The sequence below is a fragment of the Capsicum annuum genome, chromosome 7, assembly GCF_002878395.1.
Source record: "Capsicum annuum cultivar UCD-10X-F1 chromosome 7, UCD10Xv1.1, whole genome shotgun sequence".
In the NCBI taxonomy this organism is placed as follows: Eukaryota; Viridiplantae; Streptophyta; class Magnoliopsida; order Solanales; family Solanaceae; genus Capsicum; species Capsicum annuum.
This window is the reverse complement of record NC_061117.1, coordinates 204,823,096-204,840,363: the sequence shown is the minus strand read 5'-3', so window position 1 is coordinate 204,840,363 and position 17,268 is coordinate 204,823,096. Positions and strand designations below refer to the sequence as shown.

The 17,268-nt window shown below is 36.2% G+C and overlaps 2 protein-coding genes and 1 pseudogene across 2 annotated transcripts; 1 reads left to right on the top strand and 2 right to left on the bottom strand.

Moving 5' to 3' along the window:
* Positions 1 to 647: 647 nt before the first annotated feature.
* On the top strand, positions 648 to 7,894 carry LOC124885874 (annotated as a pseudogene).
* Positions 7,895 to 13,583: 5,689 nt separating this feature from the next.
* LOC107854992 (agamous-like MADS-box protein AGL82) lies at positions 13,584 to 14,258 on the bottom strand. The gene has a single exon (XM_016699973.1). It carries the CDS (start codon positions 14,256 to 14,258, stop codon positions 13,584 to 13,586), a length of 675 nt encoding a protein of 224 aa, XP_016555459.1.
* Positions 14,259 to 15,863: 1,605 nt separating this feature from the next.
* Positions 15,864 to 17,020, bottom strand: LOC124885873. Its single transcript, XM_047394127.1, has 3 exons — positions 16,949 to 17,020; positions 16,458 to 16,714; positions 15,864 to 16,392 (listed from the first exon to the last, which is right to left on the bottom strand). The coding sequence occupies exons 1-3, from the start codon at positions 17,018 to 17,020 to the stop codon at positions 15,864 to 15,866; spliced, it is 858 nt and encodes a 285-aa protein (XP_047250083.1).
* Positions 17,021 to 17,268: the final 248 nt, after the last annotated feature.

The following is a 17,268-nucleotide window of genomic DNA, read 5'->3' as shown; positions in this document are numbered from 1 at the left end:
CAATATTGCAAACTATTTTATAATTACCAAAAGTAGAAAAAAACATGAGTCAAAGTAAAGACAACTTCAGGTTTTAATAACTTTACTAGTTCCGTCTCAATTTATGTGACACCTTTTCTTTAGAATGTTACATTTCCTTATTTGACAACTATTTAATGGCACCATCCCAATTTTATCCTTATTAGGTCCCATTTAACAAGAAAATTCAACTAAAAAATAACATTAAAATGACGTTTTCTCTTATTTCTTAAACTCCGTGCCTAGTCAAATAATGCCACGTAAACTGAGATGAAGGGAGTAACACTTTTCTGTTATGAATGAACATGTGGCTTACTGTGTCCCTTTGCTTGTTTATTTTCCACTCTTGGCAATGTCCAGCTAAAAGTAACAGATGAATCAACATGCTTACAAATAGAATTTTGATATATTTTCTTACAACTGATCATATTTGCTTGTTTTCCATTGTACTGAGAAAAAAAATAGTACAATCTGAAAATAACTAGAAACTTTGTCTCATTCAATACAGCTACCTTTTCTTATTTGAATTATTTTGTTTTACTACATTCTTGAAAACAGAAAGTTTTTTTTTTTTTTCAAGAACTTGATACTTGTCAAGAATGGTGGATTCTTTAGATGATTAAAACATCATGGAAGAAAGAGAGGAGCTAATGGTTTCACTTGTTGATGAACAAGTACAACCCATTTTTAGAGTTGCCCATTTTCTTAAACCAACAATATCCTTTGCCAAAAAGCTCCCTTTTCTCCCTTCAAGATCCAAAATGTCTTGTTCTTCACTAAAGGTTAAGTTTAGGGGTGGTTCTTCATACATGAAGGAATGGTCTAAATGGGTTAAAGCATTTACACCAAGATACATGGAAGAAAGCTGGAAACTTTGAAGCTATTATAGCTCCAACATTCGAGATTTATAAGCACTATGATTTGATTCTTGCTCTAGCAGAGAGATGGGTGTATGGAGACTAATACATTCATTTTTCCATGGGGAGAAGCAACTATTAATTTGGAGGATATGGTAGTTTTGAGTGGTCTTTCTGTTTTGGGACGCTGTGTGTTGGAACCTGTTAAGGCTAAAGATTCTGTTGAAGTTGGAAAAAATCTTCGTAAAGCTCAAAGGTATTAAAGCGCTTAAACTGCATATTGGTCACCATGCTTGGATGGAACATTTTGCAAGAAGAGGTGACCATTTGGAGCATGTTGCATTTTTGACCCTTTGGTTGTCCAGGTTTGTTTTTTCCTCTAAAACAATTTTGGGATGTTCACCAAGCTGTTATCCCTATTGCAATTCTCTAGTATTTATAGAAACTTGAACTTGCTTAAACAAATGATTGTATCTTCAGCTGAGTACCCTGAGCCAAGTAATCTTGATATAAAGAAGATGAGTCGAATATGATCCTTCGGGCTCCTCTTCATTTTGTTCTGCTATGGGCTTGGGAGAGATTGGTTAGGAAAGACGGACACATAATCAAAGAGTCCGACAGGGTAGCAGCGGAAAATATCTAAGACTAAACTTTTCCTTTCAACTTGAACCAAGAGGAGATAAAAAAATCTAAGCAAAATAGAATAATATATAGCAAACAAATCAACCAAATGAAACAAGACAAGAATAAAGGCAATCACACGAGACACAAGATTTACGTGGAAAACCCTTCAGTGTGAAGAGTAAAAACCACGGGACCAAGACCTCCACTATAATCACCAAAGATTTACAATATTGTCCTCCAAAATGGCCACCAAAGAAGTGCCAAACAACAAGCAACAATACATACACCACAACAACAAAACAAGAGAGCAAAGAAATACAAACACCAAAATCGCAGCTACTATTCGGGACTGAAAAACAGGAGTTAGAAACCACTAAATCAAGCTCTGCTAGTTCCTAATCAAAGATTGAGATGAGAGGAACACACACTCCAAAAATCAGCTCAATCAGACTAGAAACAAAGCGGAAATCGCAGTTTAAAGATGACTGCTGTGGTCGAAATGTTTTAGGCGAAAATCTGCTCTTTCTCTCCTTTTGTGTGCTGAACTCTTAATTTTGTGAATGGTGAATAAAACCTGAAAAGGTCAATATATATGCCCCATAGAATTGGGCTATGGGCAAAGTGGGTTGGTCCAATAAATTGGGCTTTATTTTATCCACATAGGAAGGGACAAAGGCCCATGACCCAATAATTCTCCCCCTCCCGACTATATGGAGGAGACCGCCATCCCGGCGATCATGCAACAATCTTCAACTTTCCTCTTGGCAAAGCTTTATTCATCACGTCGGAACCATTTTCATTCGTGTGAATCTTCTCAAGTTCAAGCAATTTAGAATCCAACACATCCTGAATTCAATGATATCTCATATCAATGTGTTTAGACCGACCATGAAATGTAGAATTCTTGCCAAGATGTATGACACTTTGACTGTCGCAATAAAGCACATACCTCTCTTGAGCACAACCAAGTTTCCCTAAGAATCTCTTCATCCAAAGCAATTCTTTACAAGCTTTAACAGCAGCAATAAGCTCAGCTTCTGTAGTAGACAAAGCAACACATTTTTGCAACCTAGATTGCCAAGACATATCTCCCCATTTAAAAGTAACGAAATATCCTGAAGTAGACTTGCGAGTATCCACATCACCAGTCATGTCTGAATCAGTTTAACCACAAAGAATAGGCTTCCCTGTACCAAAACACAAACTTAGACTAGAAGTGCCACAAAGATATCTCATAATCCACTTTACAACATTCCAATATTCTCTTCCTGTATTAGAAAGAAAACGGCTAACAATACCAACAACATGAGCAATATCCGGTCTTGTACAAATCATTGCATACATCAAACTACCAACGGCTGAGCATAAGGAACTTTCTTTATATCTTCCTTCTCATCATCACTGGAAGGACACTGCTTTGTGCTCAATTTGAAGTGCATAGCTAAAGGTGTACTGGCAACCTTAGCCTTATCCATGTTGAACCTTCGAAGTACTTTCTGAATGTACTTCTCTTGTGATAACCACAACTTCTTAAACTTCCTGTCACGGACAATCTGCATGGCAAGAATCTGCTTTGCTGGTCCTAAGTCTTTCATAGAAAAAGACTTACTCAACTTTTGCTTCAACTTTTGAATCCTGCAAGTATTATGACCAATAACAAGCATGTCATCAACATAAAGCAACACAATAATAAAGTCACCATCAGAGAATTTTTTCCCAAAAACACAATGGTCTGAAGTAGTCTTCTTGAAGCCCTACTGACTCATAAAGGAACCAAACTTCCTGTACCACTGCCTAGGAGCTTGTTTCAAACCATACAAGCTCTTATTCAATTTGCAAACATAATTCTCTTTTCCATTGACTTCAAAATCTTCGGGCTGCTCCATATAAATTTCTTCATCTAAGTCACCATGGAGAAAAACATTTTTAACATCCATTTGATCAACCTCTAAATCTAGACTTGCAGATAAGCCTAGAACCACACGAATGGATGACATCTTCACAACCAAAGAAAATATCTCATCAAAATCAACTCTCTTTTTCTGGTTAAATTCCTTCACAACCAATCTAGCTCTGTACCGTGGAATTGGATTACCATCTTCATGCTTCACCCGAAAAACCCACCTATTTTTCAAAACTTTTCTGTCTTTAGGCAGCTTAACCAAATCAAACGTATGGTTATCTTGCAAAGATTTAATTTCATCTTCCATAGCATCAAACTACTTTTTTTTCTTCACTTTTCATGGCTTTATCAAGACTCTCAGGTTCTCCCCCGTCAGTCAAGAGTACATACTCACTGGGAGGATAACGAGATGAATGTATTCTCTCTCTTGTAGATCATTTGAGAGAACTCTCTGGAGCATCAACAACTGGTTGCTGATCAACCATATCAACTTGCACTGGAGCATCAACAACTTCTTGTTGGTCATTCTGAATATGATCATCATCTTCATTATCAACTTGATTTTCATCACTATGAAGATTTTCTTCAGGAGCAGTAGTCAAAGGAACTGGATCAACATCAATTAGGCTCTCACTACTATGATAATCAACCTTCTCAGCTTTGTCAAAATCTTCAATTGTTTGGTCTTCAAAGAACACAACATCACGACTTCTAACAAGTTTTTCTCAATCGGATCATAGAAACTATAGCCAAATTTATCTTGACCATAACCAATGAATATACACTGTCTAGTTTTAACATCCAACTTTGACCTTTCATCGTTAGGAACATGCACAAAAGATTTACACCCAAAGATTCTAAGATGATCATAAGAAACATTCTTACCAGACCAAACTCTGCCAGGGACATCACTATTTAAAGTAATAGTAGGAGATAAATTAATAACATAAACAGCCGTATTAAGTGCTTCTGCCCAAAAGGAATCTGGCAGCTTAGCATCTGAAAGCATACATCTAACCCTCTCAACTAGTGTTCTGTTCATCCTCTCTGCTAAGCCATTCAACTGAGAAGTCTTTGGAGGAGTTTTCTGATGCCGAATGCCCTGCTCTCTGCAATATCTATCAAAAGGACCAATATACTCACCACTATTATCTGAACGGATGCATTTCAATTTCTTCCCTATCTGTCTTTCAACCAAGGTCTGAAAATTCTTGAATACATCAAGTACTTGATCCTTGGACTTCAAAGGAAATACCCAGAGTTTGCGAGAATGATCATCAATAAAAGTCACAAAGTAAAGTGCACCACCATGAGACCTTACTTTAAAAGGACCGTACAAATCAGAATGCACCAACTCCAGTAAATCGAGCTTTTTTTAAGGCGGATGACTCTAAAAAGAAACTCTTTTCTGTTTACTGGCTAAGCAATGAACACACTTCTTCAACTTTGCTTGTTTTACTCCAGAAAGCAAATTTTTCTTAGCCAAACTATCAATCCCTTTCTCACTCATATGACTTAACCTTTTATGCCACAACTCTGATGAAGTATAATTCTCCACCAAGTTTATCAAGCTTTTAGAAGTAGAGCCCTGAAATACATACAAGTTAGACAACTTGTCACCTCGAGCCACAATCATCGAACCTCTAGTAAGCTTCCACTGGCCAGCACCAAGGGTATTAACATAACCCTCATCATCAAGACTTCCTACAAAAATCAAATTCAGGCGAACATCTGGAGCATGCTTGACATTATTGAGAACTAGTTTGGAACCATTGTTACGTTTCAAACAAACCGTGCCAATGCCAAGTACTTTAACTTCATCATTATTGCCCATTTTCAATATCCCAAAATTACCTGGAGTATAAGAAAAAAATAATTCCTTCTTAAGCGTAACATGAGAAGTAGCACCGGAATTCACAAACCAGCTAGACTCATAACCACAAGTAACAAGAAGATCATCATTAGCAATAACAACAACACGATTTTCATTATCGCCTTCTTTCTTTTGCCGTCTCATATCTTTCTTATGCTTGTAACAATATTTCATGATATGCCCCTTTTTGTTGCAATAGTCACATGTAACATTCTTGAATTTGAACCTTGACTTGCTTCTACTTTTATCTCTATCATTTGAATCTCTGGACTTGTTTCTTCCCCTCTCTTCAGTAACCAAAACATTAGAGTGTGAAGATGAAGAAGATGAGGCCTGAGATCTTCTTCTCATCTCTTCATTCAAGACACCACTCTTAACATATTTCATAGTTACAATACCACCGGGAGCAGAATTAGTCAAAGAAACTCGAAGAGTTTTTCAAGAGTCAGGTAGAGTATTAAGAAGCCAAAGTCCCTGAATTTCTTCATCTAACTTTACACCCATTCCGGACAGCTGGTCAAGGACACCCTAAAAATCATTAATATGATCAGAAATAGGACTACCCTCTTTATACCTGATATTCATCAATTGCTTAAGCAGGAACAACTTGTTATTGTCAGTCTTTAAAGCATAAAGTGTTTCGAACTTGTCCTACAAACTTCTAGCATGTGTCTCATTCACAATATGATTTCTAACATTATCTTCAACCCATTGTCTGATATAGCCACTGTAAGTGCTCAAATTCCCAATCCTTATCTGTCATGGATTCAGGTTTAGTAGACGCAAACACAGGTAGATGCATTTTCTTGACAAATAGAAGATCTTTCATCTTGCCTTTTCAAGTATGATAGTTACTACCATTCAAACACACCATCTTGCTCATATTTACCTCCATCATTCAAATCGACAATCAACAATAACCAACGCTCTAATACCACTTGTTAGGAAAGACAGGCACACAATCAAAGAGCTCGACAGCGTAGTAGCGGAAAATACCCAAGACTAAATTTTCCCTTTCAACTTGAACCAAGAGAAGACAAACAAACCCAAGCAAAAAAGAGTAATATACAACAAACAAATCAATCAAATGAAATAAGACAAGAATAAAGGCAATCACATAAGACACAAGATTTACGTAGAAAACCCTTCGTGTGAAGAGTAAAAATCACGGGACCAAAACCTCCACTATAATCACCAAAGAGTTACAATATTGTCCTCCAAAATGGCCACCAAACAAGTGCCAAACAACAAGCAACAATACATACACCACAACAACAAAACAAGAGAGTAAAGGAATACAAACACCAAAATCACAGCTACTGTTTGGGACTGAAAAACAGGAGTTACAGATCACCAAATCAAGTTCTGTCAGTTCCTAATCAAAGATCGAGATGAGAGGAACATGCAGTCCAAAAATTAGCTCAATCGGACAAGAAACGAAGCAGGAATCCCAGTTTAAAGATGACTGCTGTGGCTGAAATGTTTTAGGCGAAAATCTGCTCTTTCTCTCCTTTTGTGTGCTGAACTCTTAATTTTCTAAATGGTGAATAAGACCTGAAAAGGTCAATATATATGCCCATAGAATTGGGCTATGGGCAAAGTGGGTTGGTCCAATAAATTGGGCTTCATTTTATCCACATAGGAAGGGACAAAGGCCCATGACCCAACAAGATTTACCAATTTACAGCCTAATTCTAATGTTATGTACTCTGGGGAGCCAAGAGTAGCTAGATGAATAAGGTGCAAAAAATAGTAAGTGTGGATCCTAGAAGTGAAATAGATTCTGCAGCAGAATGTTTTCTGTGGCACCCTTATGCTGTTGGTATGGTAAATAATTTGGACATCAGCAAATTTTACAAGGGTTGATTATGGGGTGGTTGGACAAGAGATGGGAAGTGAAATCTTGATTTTTGCACGACTTGTTCGAGCTTGTGAACTAGTTGGAATGGATTGTGTTGAACAGTATAATCCACATAGAGTATCAATGCAATTCTGATTTGATCAAGATGTGCCCGGTTGTGTAAATCATGCTAGAGATCATACCCCAGAAATTGCTTGGACTAATATTATAACAGACCAATTATAGACGCCAAGCTCTATATACCCTCTAGGTTCATCGAGTCAGATGTCAGAAGACGATACTTGGAGTGGTGGAAGAACAAAACTGTTGCACCTGAGGATGCAGTTCAACATGCATTAAAGGGAAAACAGTCTAGAACTCGTGAAAAGATGAACGGCTTTGTATCTTGTGAATTTTTCTGGAAATGTGATGAGGTTATAGAAGATGGCAAAATTCCAGATTGTGAAATGAGAGTTGTGGAATCATCATCAGATGATGACAATATACCGATTGCAGAATCTTTATGTAAGAAGAAGCTCATGAAGAAAGAAATTACAGTACCTAGCAACCAAAGCCAATCTTCTCCGGCTTCAAATGATGGAACCGCAAGAGAAAAGGAGTCTCTACCGGAATCAAAACCAATAAGCGAAAAAGTTGAGGCTTCAATTGGAAAGTCAGATGGAGATGGGCCATATGTACTTAAGGAAATGGTGTCACTAGAGAGCAAGAATAACAATGACAAAGGTAGCTGCAAGCTCAACTTGCCTGATAGAATCTAACATGCATGCGATGGTCCCAAATGCAGAATTTTTGAGTACTAGTCCCGCTAAAAATTTGCAAATGAGCAAAGCTTCAGCCGAAGCACCACAGGTGACAGCAACCTGTACCAAAACAACTGATGGAAACATTAACAAGCATGAGAAAGGGAGTAGGCAATTTGGAATGATCGATATTCATAAACTTGAGATGAGGATCAGAAACCTTGAAAACATCAATTCTGGAAAGGTTCCAAGATTTAGGACAAGATGAAAACAAGATAAAGCTAAACTATATTTGTGAAGCTAAACTATATTTGTGATGCTTCTCTAGCTAAGTCTTTTGTTTTGTCCAGAAAGTAAAAAACTCTTCGGTATTGACTATTTACTAAGATACTAGCTCATCCTTCTATTTAGGTCCTGATATAACTGTCTCAGCTTGGGTGACGTTTTTTCACTTGAATTATGTTTCAGTTCACTTGTTTACTTTCCAGATCTGTTTTGCATATTAACAATCATGGACAGTTCTCATTTAGCTCTATTAAGTAGTCTTACTGACCAAGACTTGGTCAAAACCTTTTCTTAGCCCGGTGTTTGTGCCTGTTGTGAACGCAAAGTCAAGGTTACAATGTCCTCCTTCGAGTTCATCTGTCACAATCTTGTTAAATTCTATAATATTTCTAGTGGCTCCACTTACTATGATCGTGAAGCTCAAGTAATTTTGTTTAATTGCAAGTAATTATCCCAAGAACCAACTTAATTTGTCGAATATTACAACTCATGTGAATATATAATGCACACATCTCCTAGCCAGCAGATGAGATAATATTGAACTCTGGCAATATTCTTGTCTCAAAGTGTACTTATTGCAGACAGCCTTGACCAAAAAAAATACTTTGTCATGTATGGAGCTATTTTGAAGGATCATTTGGCATAGCTGAGAATTTAAATGGAGAAACATGGTTGTTCAAATTCATATAGCCGACTCCAACTTATTTGAAATTGAGTCGTAGTAGTCATTATTGTTGTATAGCCAGATACGGGCATGTTCTTGGTACAATGTTAAAGATTAAAATGCTCTATTTCAAGAATCACCCATGAAATTATTTTCAGCTTAAAGATATTCTTGGTAGGTGCTTTTGGAATACGGAAGAAACCATTAGATAATATTTTTCTGTGAAAAATCCAATTGGGCTCGCTTGACGCCCTATCTTTTGCCTAGGTGGAGAGGAGGACCATTCAACAATCATAACAATTGTAATGCAACTAGGAGGACTGTAGATAGATTTAGCTATCCGATATCCCTAACACACTGCTAGACTAATCCGGAGTTGTGCCAGCTAGTTGCAGGCGGGGGGGGGGGGTTGTAAACCGCTACTTACCAAGAAGGTCACCTCATCTACATTTTCAGGACTTGAACTCAAGACTCTAGTTAAGGATAGAGAAGTTACAACCATCCCAATACGCCCCTCTGTGGTCACTCATCCTACAATTAGGATCTTTTGAAAGCACACACGACCAATCTAACCAACTTTTAAGGACTGAGCTTGTTCATACACTTTAGTCCTCCTGTTTTATAACACACTTTTAAGTTAATGTGTAAAGTGTTGTGGAAAAAATCAATGCCCTTCCCACGCAAGTGGAAACAATTTTTTTACACATGCTTTATATAGGTGCAGAGCCGGAGCTAGAGTATAGTCCACTGTTTTCTTTCTAAAATGAACTGAGTTGATAAATGGGTGGGTCAATCCAAAAGTTATTTAGGCTGAAATGAGTTGGGTTGAAATGAGCCAAAATGGGGGGTCAAATCCCAACCCGTTCAACTCTTACCAAGTTTAGCTGTTTTATTTGTTTCTTTATAATATAAACACTCTTTAACTTGATTTCAATTTGCATTTATGTCCTCCAACTTTATGTTTGTACAAGTAGACACTTGTACAAAGTTAAACAAGTAGACACACGCGTTCTATATGGTGTCTTATATGGCCAATTTGCGTCCTACATATATTATGCCTCATAGGGCGCATGTGTTTACTTGTTCAACTTTATATAAATTTAAGTGCCTAAATGAGCACACATCTAAAGTTGGAGGATATAAATGTCAAGTGATGCCAAGTAAAACACATGATCATGTATTATGCCTAATTTTTTAAAGAGATAATACATCGAAACACCCTCAAACTTGTCGCCAAAACTTACTTTAGACCCTAAACTAATCGAGCGATTATTTATCCCTTAACAACTTTCAAGTGAATTAATTTCCACCATATAATTATACTACCAATCTCACACGAGAGAGTGTGTTGCACTCGCGCCCACATCAGCGCCATATCAACGCCATGTCATCGCCACATCATAATTTTTTTAAAAAATATTATTTAATAATTTAATTTTAAAAAAAGGAAAATAACCCCCACCTCATGCTAGTTCACCCTCCCCACCCATAGCCCATCTTCTTCATCTTCTCCGATCACCATTACCATCAACACTGTCGCCGCCATTGACGCCACCACTGAGGAGGATGGTCCAATCTCCATTTCACCAAATCCTTCAACATCCCCAAATTCTCAAAACATCTCAATTTACAACACTTTTTTCCACCATCACCATTGTCACCGGAGATGAGGACCACCTTTTATTTCACAAATTACTACACCACCCCCTGCATTTTCACAAATACAAGTATATTTCTCTTTAAATTACTCTTCATCTACGGAAGAGGCAGCATTTTAGTTCTACACCATCACCAAGAAAATATGGGAAAAAGCTTAAATATGACACTGACAATCAGAAATGACTCATTTATGCCATCCGTTAAAAGTTGGGCTCGTTTATGCCATCGTCGTTACAAAACTGGCTCATCCATGCCATTACTTTTAACACCCAATTTTTAGAAAATAGCTTTGCCATGTGACAGCATATTAGAGGTCCACCTCATTTTTAAAATTTTTTAATCTTTTTTTTTTTAAATTTATAAATTTTTTTTTATAATTTTTTATTTTTATTTTTTAAAAAATGGTGTTGGTTACGAAGTTTATAGATTACATATTTCTATGCTTTTATTTATCAAATAACGAATAATAAATTTTGCATATAACTAATGTTCATGTTTTTTCTGGATTCTTATTTTTTAAAATAATTATAACTATAACTATAACTATAACTATATATATATATATATATATATATATATATTTGATCAATCTTCTAGGTATTTATTTATACATGAACCCAAAATATTCAAACCTGAAATTCTAGTTCATCATAACCATTGCTAGTCCTTATATGCAATGATAATAAAGGACGGAACCGTATTCTTGTCGTATTTTGCCAAATGAAAAAGGTGACCATATTAAAATGATCAATTCAAAGACCTTAAATGGTTAATCCTTCTTAACACTTCGAAAAATATATGATAGAGAAAGAAAAAGAATGCAAAAATGTGAACAATTTCTTCCGTTGGTGCATTCTCTTTTCCTTACTTTTCTCTCCCTCTCTGTGTGTATGCATGCAAAATGTATGTATTAAAGTATTGAGTGTGGATGTGTACGTTATCATTTATTCTTTTTTGATAATCATTTATATGCATGCATGAATCATATATTATATCAAATCTCACTTCAAATTAAATCATAACAAAGATTTGACTACTCTAGTATTACAACAACAAATGTAAAATAAGAGCAACTCCATTTCATAATATTGAAATTGAATTTCGCATGATCGCAAATAAAAGTTGGAGCAACAATTCAAATATATTATGGTTATTACAACTGTAAACAGGTAGATAACGAGTAGCAACAAAAAGCATTTTGTTATGGTTTGGTTCAAACAAAAAGCATGTGATTATTCAAACATAATCTTATTTACATTTGTTGTTGTAATACTAGAGTATTCATACATTTTGCATGCATACACACAAAGAGGGAGAGAAAAGTAAGGAAAAGAGAATGCACCAACGGAAGAAATTGTTCACATTTTTGCATTCTTTTTCTTTCTCTATCATGTACTTTTCGAAGTATTAAGAAGGATTAACCATTTAAGGTTTTGAATTGATCATTTTAATATGGTCACCTTTTTCATTTGGCAAAATATGACAAGAATACGGTTCCGTCCTTTATTATCATTGCATATAAGGACTAGCAATGGTTATGATGAACTAGAATTTCAGGTTTGAATATTTTGGGTTCATGTATAAATAAATACCTAGAAGATTGATCAAATATATATATATATAATAATTTTTAAAAATAAAAATCTAGAAAAAACATGAACATTAGTTATATGCAAAGTTTATTATTCGTTATTTGATAAATAAAAGCATAGAAATATGTAATCTATAAACTTCGTAACCAACCATTTTAAAAAAAATAAAAAAATTATAATTTTTTTTTTTATAATTTTTTTTAAAAAATTTAAAAAATGACGTGGACCTCTAATATGCTGCCACGTGGTAAAGTTGTTTTCTAAAAATCGAGTGTTAAAATTAATGGCATGGATGAGCCAATTTTGTAACGATGATGACATAAATGAGCCCAACTTTTAACGGATGGCATAAATGAGTCATTTCTGATAGTTCAGTGACATATTTGAGTCTTTTCCCAAAAAATATTTTCCCCAATGACAATCATTATTAAGCTCTTCATCACTCTTCTTCTCGTTGCACTTCTCAACAAAGGTACTTTTTGTCCCAAATCTCCCATCAACATCATTATTTCTCTCCTTCCAACCCCACCCATGCCACAAAAATGCCTCCCCCTCCATTTTTTTTTTCGTTTTCGCCATTAACACCACCAAAGAATTAACAAGCATAAAGATATCAATTTAAGATTTTTCCTCCATTAAAATATTATTTCAACCTTCAATTCTAACTCCTTCAGTTAGAAAGTTTCGACCATAACAATGTGTTTGGGGGGACGAGGGGGGAGGGGTTGAAGAAGATGAAGAAGTGAAGAAGTGAAGAAGATTACTCCTTCAGTTAGAAATTTTCGACCATAACAATGTGTTTGGGGGGAAAGGGTTGAAGAAGATGAAGAAATTCTCGACCATAACAATGTGTTTGGGGGGGAGGGGTTGAAGAAGATGAAGAAGTGATGAAGATTTTTTTTTTTTTTTATTTATATATATATATATATAGAGAGAGAGAGAGAGAGAGAGAGAGAGAATTTATAAAATTTAAAAAGTGGGTCCCATATTTTTTTCATGTTTTTTAGGCCATTCACTTGCTGTCTTTTTTTTTTTAATTTGCCATGTCAGCAATTTGGGTGGAAATTAATTCACTTGAAAGTTGTTAAGGGGTATATAATTGCCCGATTAATTTAAGGTCTAAAGTAAGTTTTGACGACAAGTTTGAGGGGGTTTGAGGGGATTAATTCACTTGAAAGTTGTTAAGGAGGGTCTAAAGTAAGTTTTGGTGACAAGTTTAAGGGGGTTTCCATGTATTATCTCTTTTTTAAAGTTAAAAATTTCTTGGAAAAGTTCCCATAAATATGCAAATAACAGAATACTAATTATAATTAAACAAACTATTTTTTTATTTTTTTTTAAAAAGGAACTGCTACATTATCCTACAGACAAAAATGAGTTTGTGATATAATGATCTACTGGAATTCATAAGGCATGTCATCAGTAGAAGCATGGTATATTAAAGGGTACTCCATTATTGTTGAACTTAACCAATTCCATTATTACCTCCAATTTTCTGCATCAATCTTCATAGAATAATCTGCATCGTCAAATTGATAATCAATGGTAGTAAGAGGTCGATTATCCATTCCACGCCCATTGAATTCACACCACTTGGAATATTTGCTTGAAAGAAGTTGTAGTCAATAGAAGGCCACCAAGAGGTAGTTTGGTTCATCAAGTTGTTGTTGTAGTTCATGAGCTCAGTGTAGTCCAATATCTCTTGACGAGAAAGTAACGAGGAGCTTCCGATATTCGTGCGCTTCAAGAATCCGGCTTTTCCTTTTGCATTCTCTATCCTTCTCTCCAGAACGCAAGCAAGATTTCGTAATTCTTTTTCAGATAAATAGTCGAATCTTGAATCCCAAGTAGGGTAATTTTCTGCTTTGACCTCAACTTTCTTCTTTTGATTTTCGAAGAAGTTGGACAAGGTCTTAGCCCTTTTGCTCCGGCCTTGGAGTGGTTGGGCCTTGTAGAGATTTATTAGCTCGTGAACTTGTTTAGGATCATTCGGCCATATTTGATCATGTTGAGAAATGTCTTGATCAGTGATTCCCCCATCTATGATCATGCATGCTTTGATGCCACAAAGTATCGCGAGCTTTGAGATTTTCTTGACTAAGCTAGCCTTTCGTTTCACACAGGTTGACTTCCTATTCTTATGATCTTGAGTAAATTCCATGTTGATTTTTGCTCTTCCCATATCGAGATCGAGGAATTTGGTGAGATGAACGAATAATACTAAACCAGAAGTCTACTTCTCCAAGGAGGAGGAGAGAGTGTACCATGCTTTATGAATCCCCATATTTATAGATTTCAAATAGTGCCAAACTTAGATTAATAACGTTCTCCTAGTAGTACAAAGACAATAAATTTTCCTTTTTTCAAATTTATTAGGACAATGATTTTTTTTTTTTTTAAAACCAACAGGGACTAAGGATTTACTAAATTTACACATTTTTTTTTTTAGACATAATTTCACAAGCTAGAGAGGATTGATTACTAACGTGTAAACAAAGTACAAAATATTGTAGGAGTAGGTTACATCATGTAAATAAATTAACGTGTTTTATAATATACTATGGGGTTTCTCGAGGTGTTTTATACACCTTTTGCTAGAGATGGAAAACATCATGTTGGTGGCAAGCCTGATGACAACAAAGAATGTGTTTATTAGCTGTAACAATAAGTTCTTTTTTTGTGTGTGTGAATGTATATTGTAAACTATGCGTGATCAAATTCGCTGACAGATGAATTCGAATGAACTTTCTTAGGATTCATGCTATTGATGTTCATAATCTTCTTATGTCCCCTTAAGTATCAGCTTCGAGAATGGAGAAAATTCTCGAAGCTCCCGGTCCTAGGAGCGCTTCCCCCTATAATGATCCCTACGCTATGCAAATCTGAATTGTTGAGCTAGCCGGTCCCGGATACCAGATGGTTATACCCAAAAAAAAATGGAAGGGCTCGCGATCATAGTATGAATTGGAACCCAAACTCCCAAGTAACAAATCAAACATTGTTACTCAGTCTTAGGTGGAAATGGGAAGTTACCAGTGGCAATAGTCTTAGGTGGAAATGGGAAGTTGCCAGTGGCAATCTTTTTACATGTAGTAGCATTGTTGTCCTTGCTCTCTAATTGCACCACCTGGTTAAATAAATATGCCTCATCTCTATCTAATTCCTCCGATTTTACTTTAGAAGTTTCAAGTGTTTCGTTTAGTGGTTTTGATTCCGTTAAGGCCTCCCTTTCTGTGGGAGTTCGAGCTCCATCATTCAAAGCTGAAGAAGATTGGTTGTGGGTGCTAGGTAGGAGTTCTTGGTTACCAGGTACAGTAATTCCTTCTTTTAGGAGCCGCCTCCTGCGTGAAAATTCTGAAATCATTAAATCGTCATCGTCATCATAATATGGTGATTCTACAACTCTCGTTTCACAACCCTGAATATAATTGCCATCTGTTCTAACCTCATCACTTTTCGGTGCAAATTCACAACACACTGAGGCATTTAGTTTTTCCTTGTGTCCCCATGGCCTGGTTATCCTTCCATGGGTTTTAGACAGCTGTCCCTTGGTTACACGCTTAACTGCATTCTCTGGTGCACTGTTATTGCTTTCCACCATTCTAAGTATTGTTTGCTAACGTCTGACTTGAAGAGCCTGGAAGGTATATAGCTGTTGACATCTTTAATTGGTCTGTCATAGTTTCTCCAAGCATGATTTACACAACCAGACACATCTTGATCTAGTCCAAATTGCGTTGATACTCTATGTGGGTTGTACAGTTCTTTACAATCCATCCCAACTAGTTCAGAAGCTCGAATAAGTCTGAGCAAGTATCAAGATTTCTCTTCCCATAGTTGGTCCAGCCACCACATATTCCTCCTTTCCCTTGCAGAATTTGTTGATGTCCCAATTCTTCACAGTATCATTAGCATAAGGGCGCCACAGAAAACATTCTGCTACCGAATCAATTTCACTCCTAGGATTTACATGTTCTATTTTTTTCACCCTATGCCATCTAGCCACTCTTGGCTCTCCACAGTAAATAACACTAGGCTTAGGCTGCAAACTGGAAAATCTCTCCCAAGCCCATGGCTGAACAAAATGAAGAGGAGCGCGAAGGATAAGTTCTGACTCATCTTGTATGCATCTAGAATTACTACTATGTTCAGTGTGCTTAGCTGAAGATGCAATCAATTGGTTAAGCAAGTTCAAATCTCTATAAATAGCAAGAACAGCAGGGGCAAGTGGCATTGAGTTACGTTGAGAAAGATGAATTGCAATAGGGATAACAGCTTGGTGCACATTCTGAAAACCTTTAGGGGGAAACGCAAACCTGGACAACCAAAGGGTCAAAAATGCAACATGCTCCAAATGGTTACTACAACTTCTTCAAAATACTCCATCCAGGAATGGTTATAAACACATAGTTTACGCGCTCTAACAACTTTATAAAGTTCCCTAAGACTTCTTTCCATTTCATCAGACTCTTTGGTCTTAACAGGTTTCAACACACTACGGCCTAAAACAGAGAAACCACCCAAAAGTAACATATCTTCCAAAGTAAAAGTTGATTCTCCCCATGGAAAGATGAATGTATTAGTCTCCATACACCATCTCTCCACAAGCGCAATAATCAAATCATTGTGAAGATGAATCTTGAATGTTGGAGCTAAAATAGCTTCAACGATTCCAGATTTTTCCCACGTTTCTTGTTATAAAGGCTTTAACTTATCAACCCATTTAGACCACCCCCTCATGTAGATAACCCCACCCCCAAACTTAACCTTTAATGAAGAACAAAGTTTGGATCTTGAAGGGAGAGAAGGGAGTTTCTTGGTAGAGGGTAATGTTGGTTTTAGAAAATGGGCAATTCTAAAAATGAGCATTACTTGTTCATCAACAAGTGAAACCATTAGCTCCTCTCTTTCTTCCATGAAAGCATATTCTGATGGATCCACCATTGTTGAGTACTATACTATTAACTCTTTGTTTTCACTACTTCTATGCATAAGGGTTTCAAGAATGTTAAATAGTAGGACAAAATTTTATTTATAAACCAACAAAAAGATGGGAGTAGTTCTGCACCTTTGCTGGTCTATGCACTGATACACTGTCACTGCAAATTGTGACTTATATTACTTCTTACGTAGTTTATAAAAACAGAAACTTTATTTGAAATCACGGTCAAAATTGCGAAATTCAACAACAT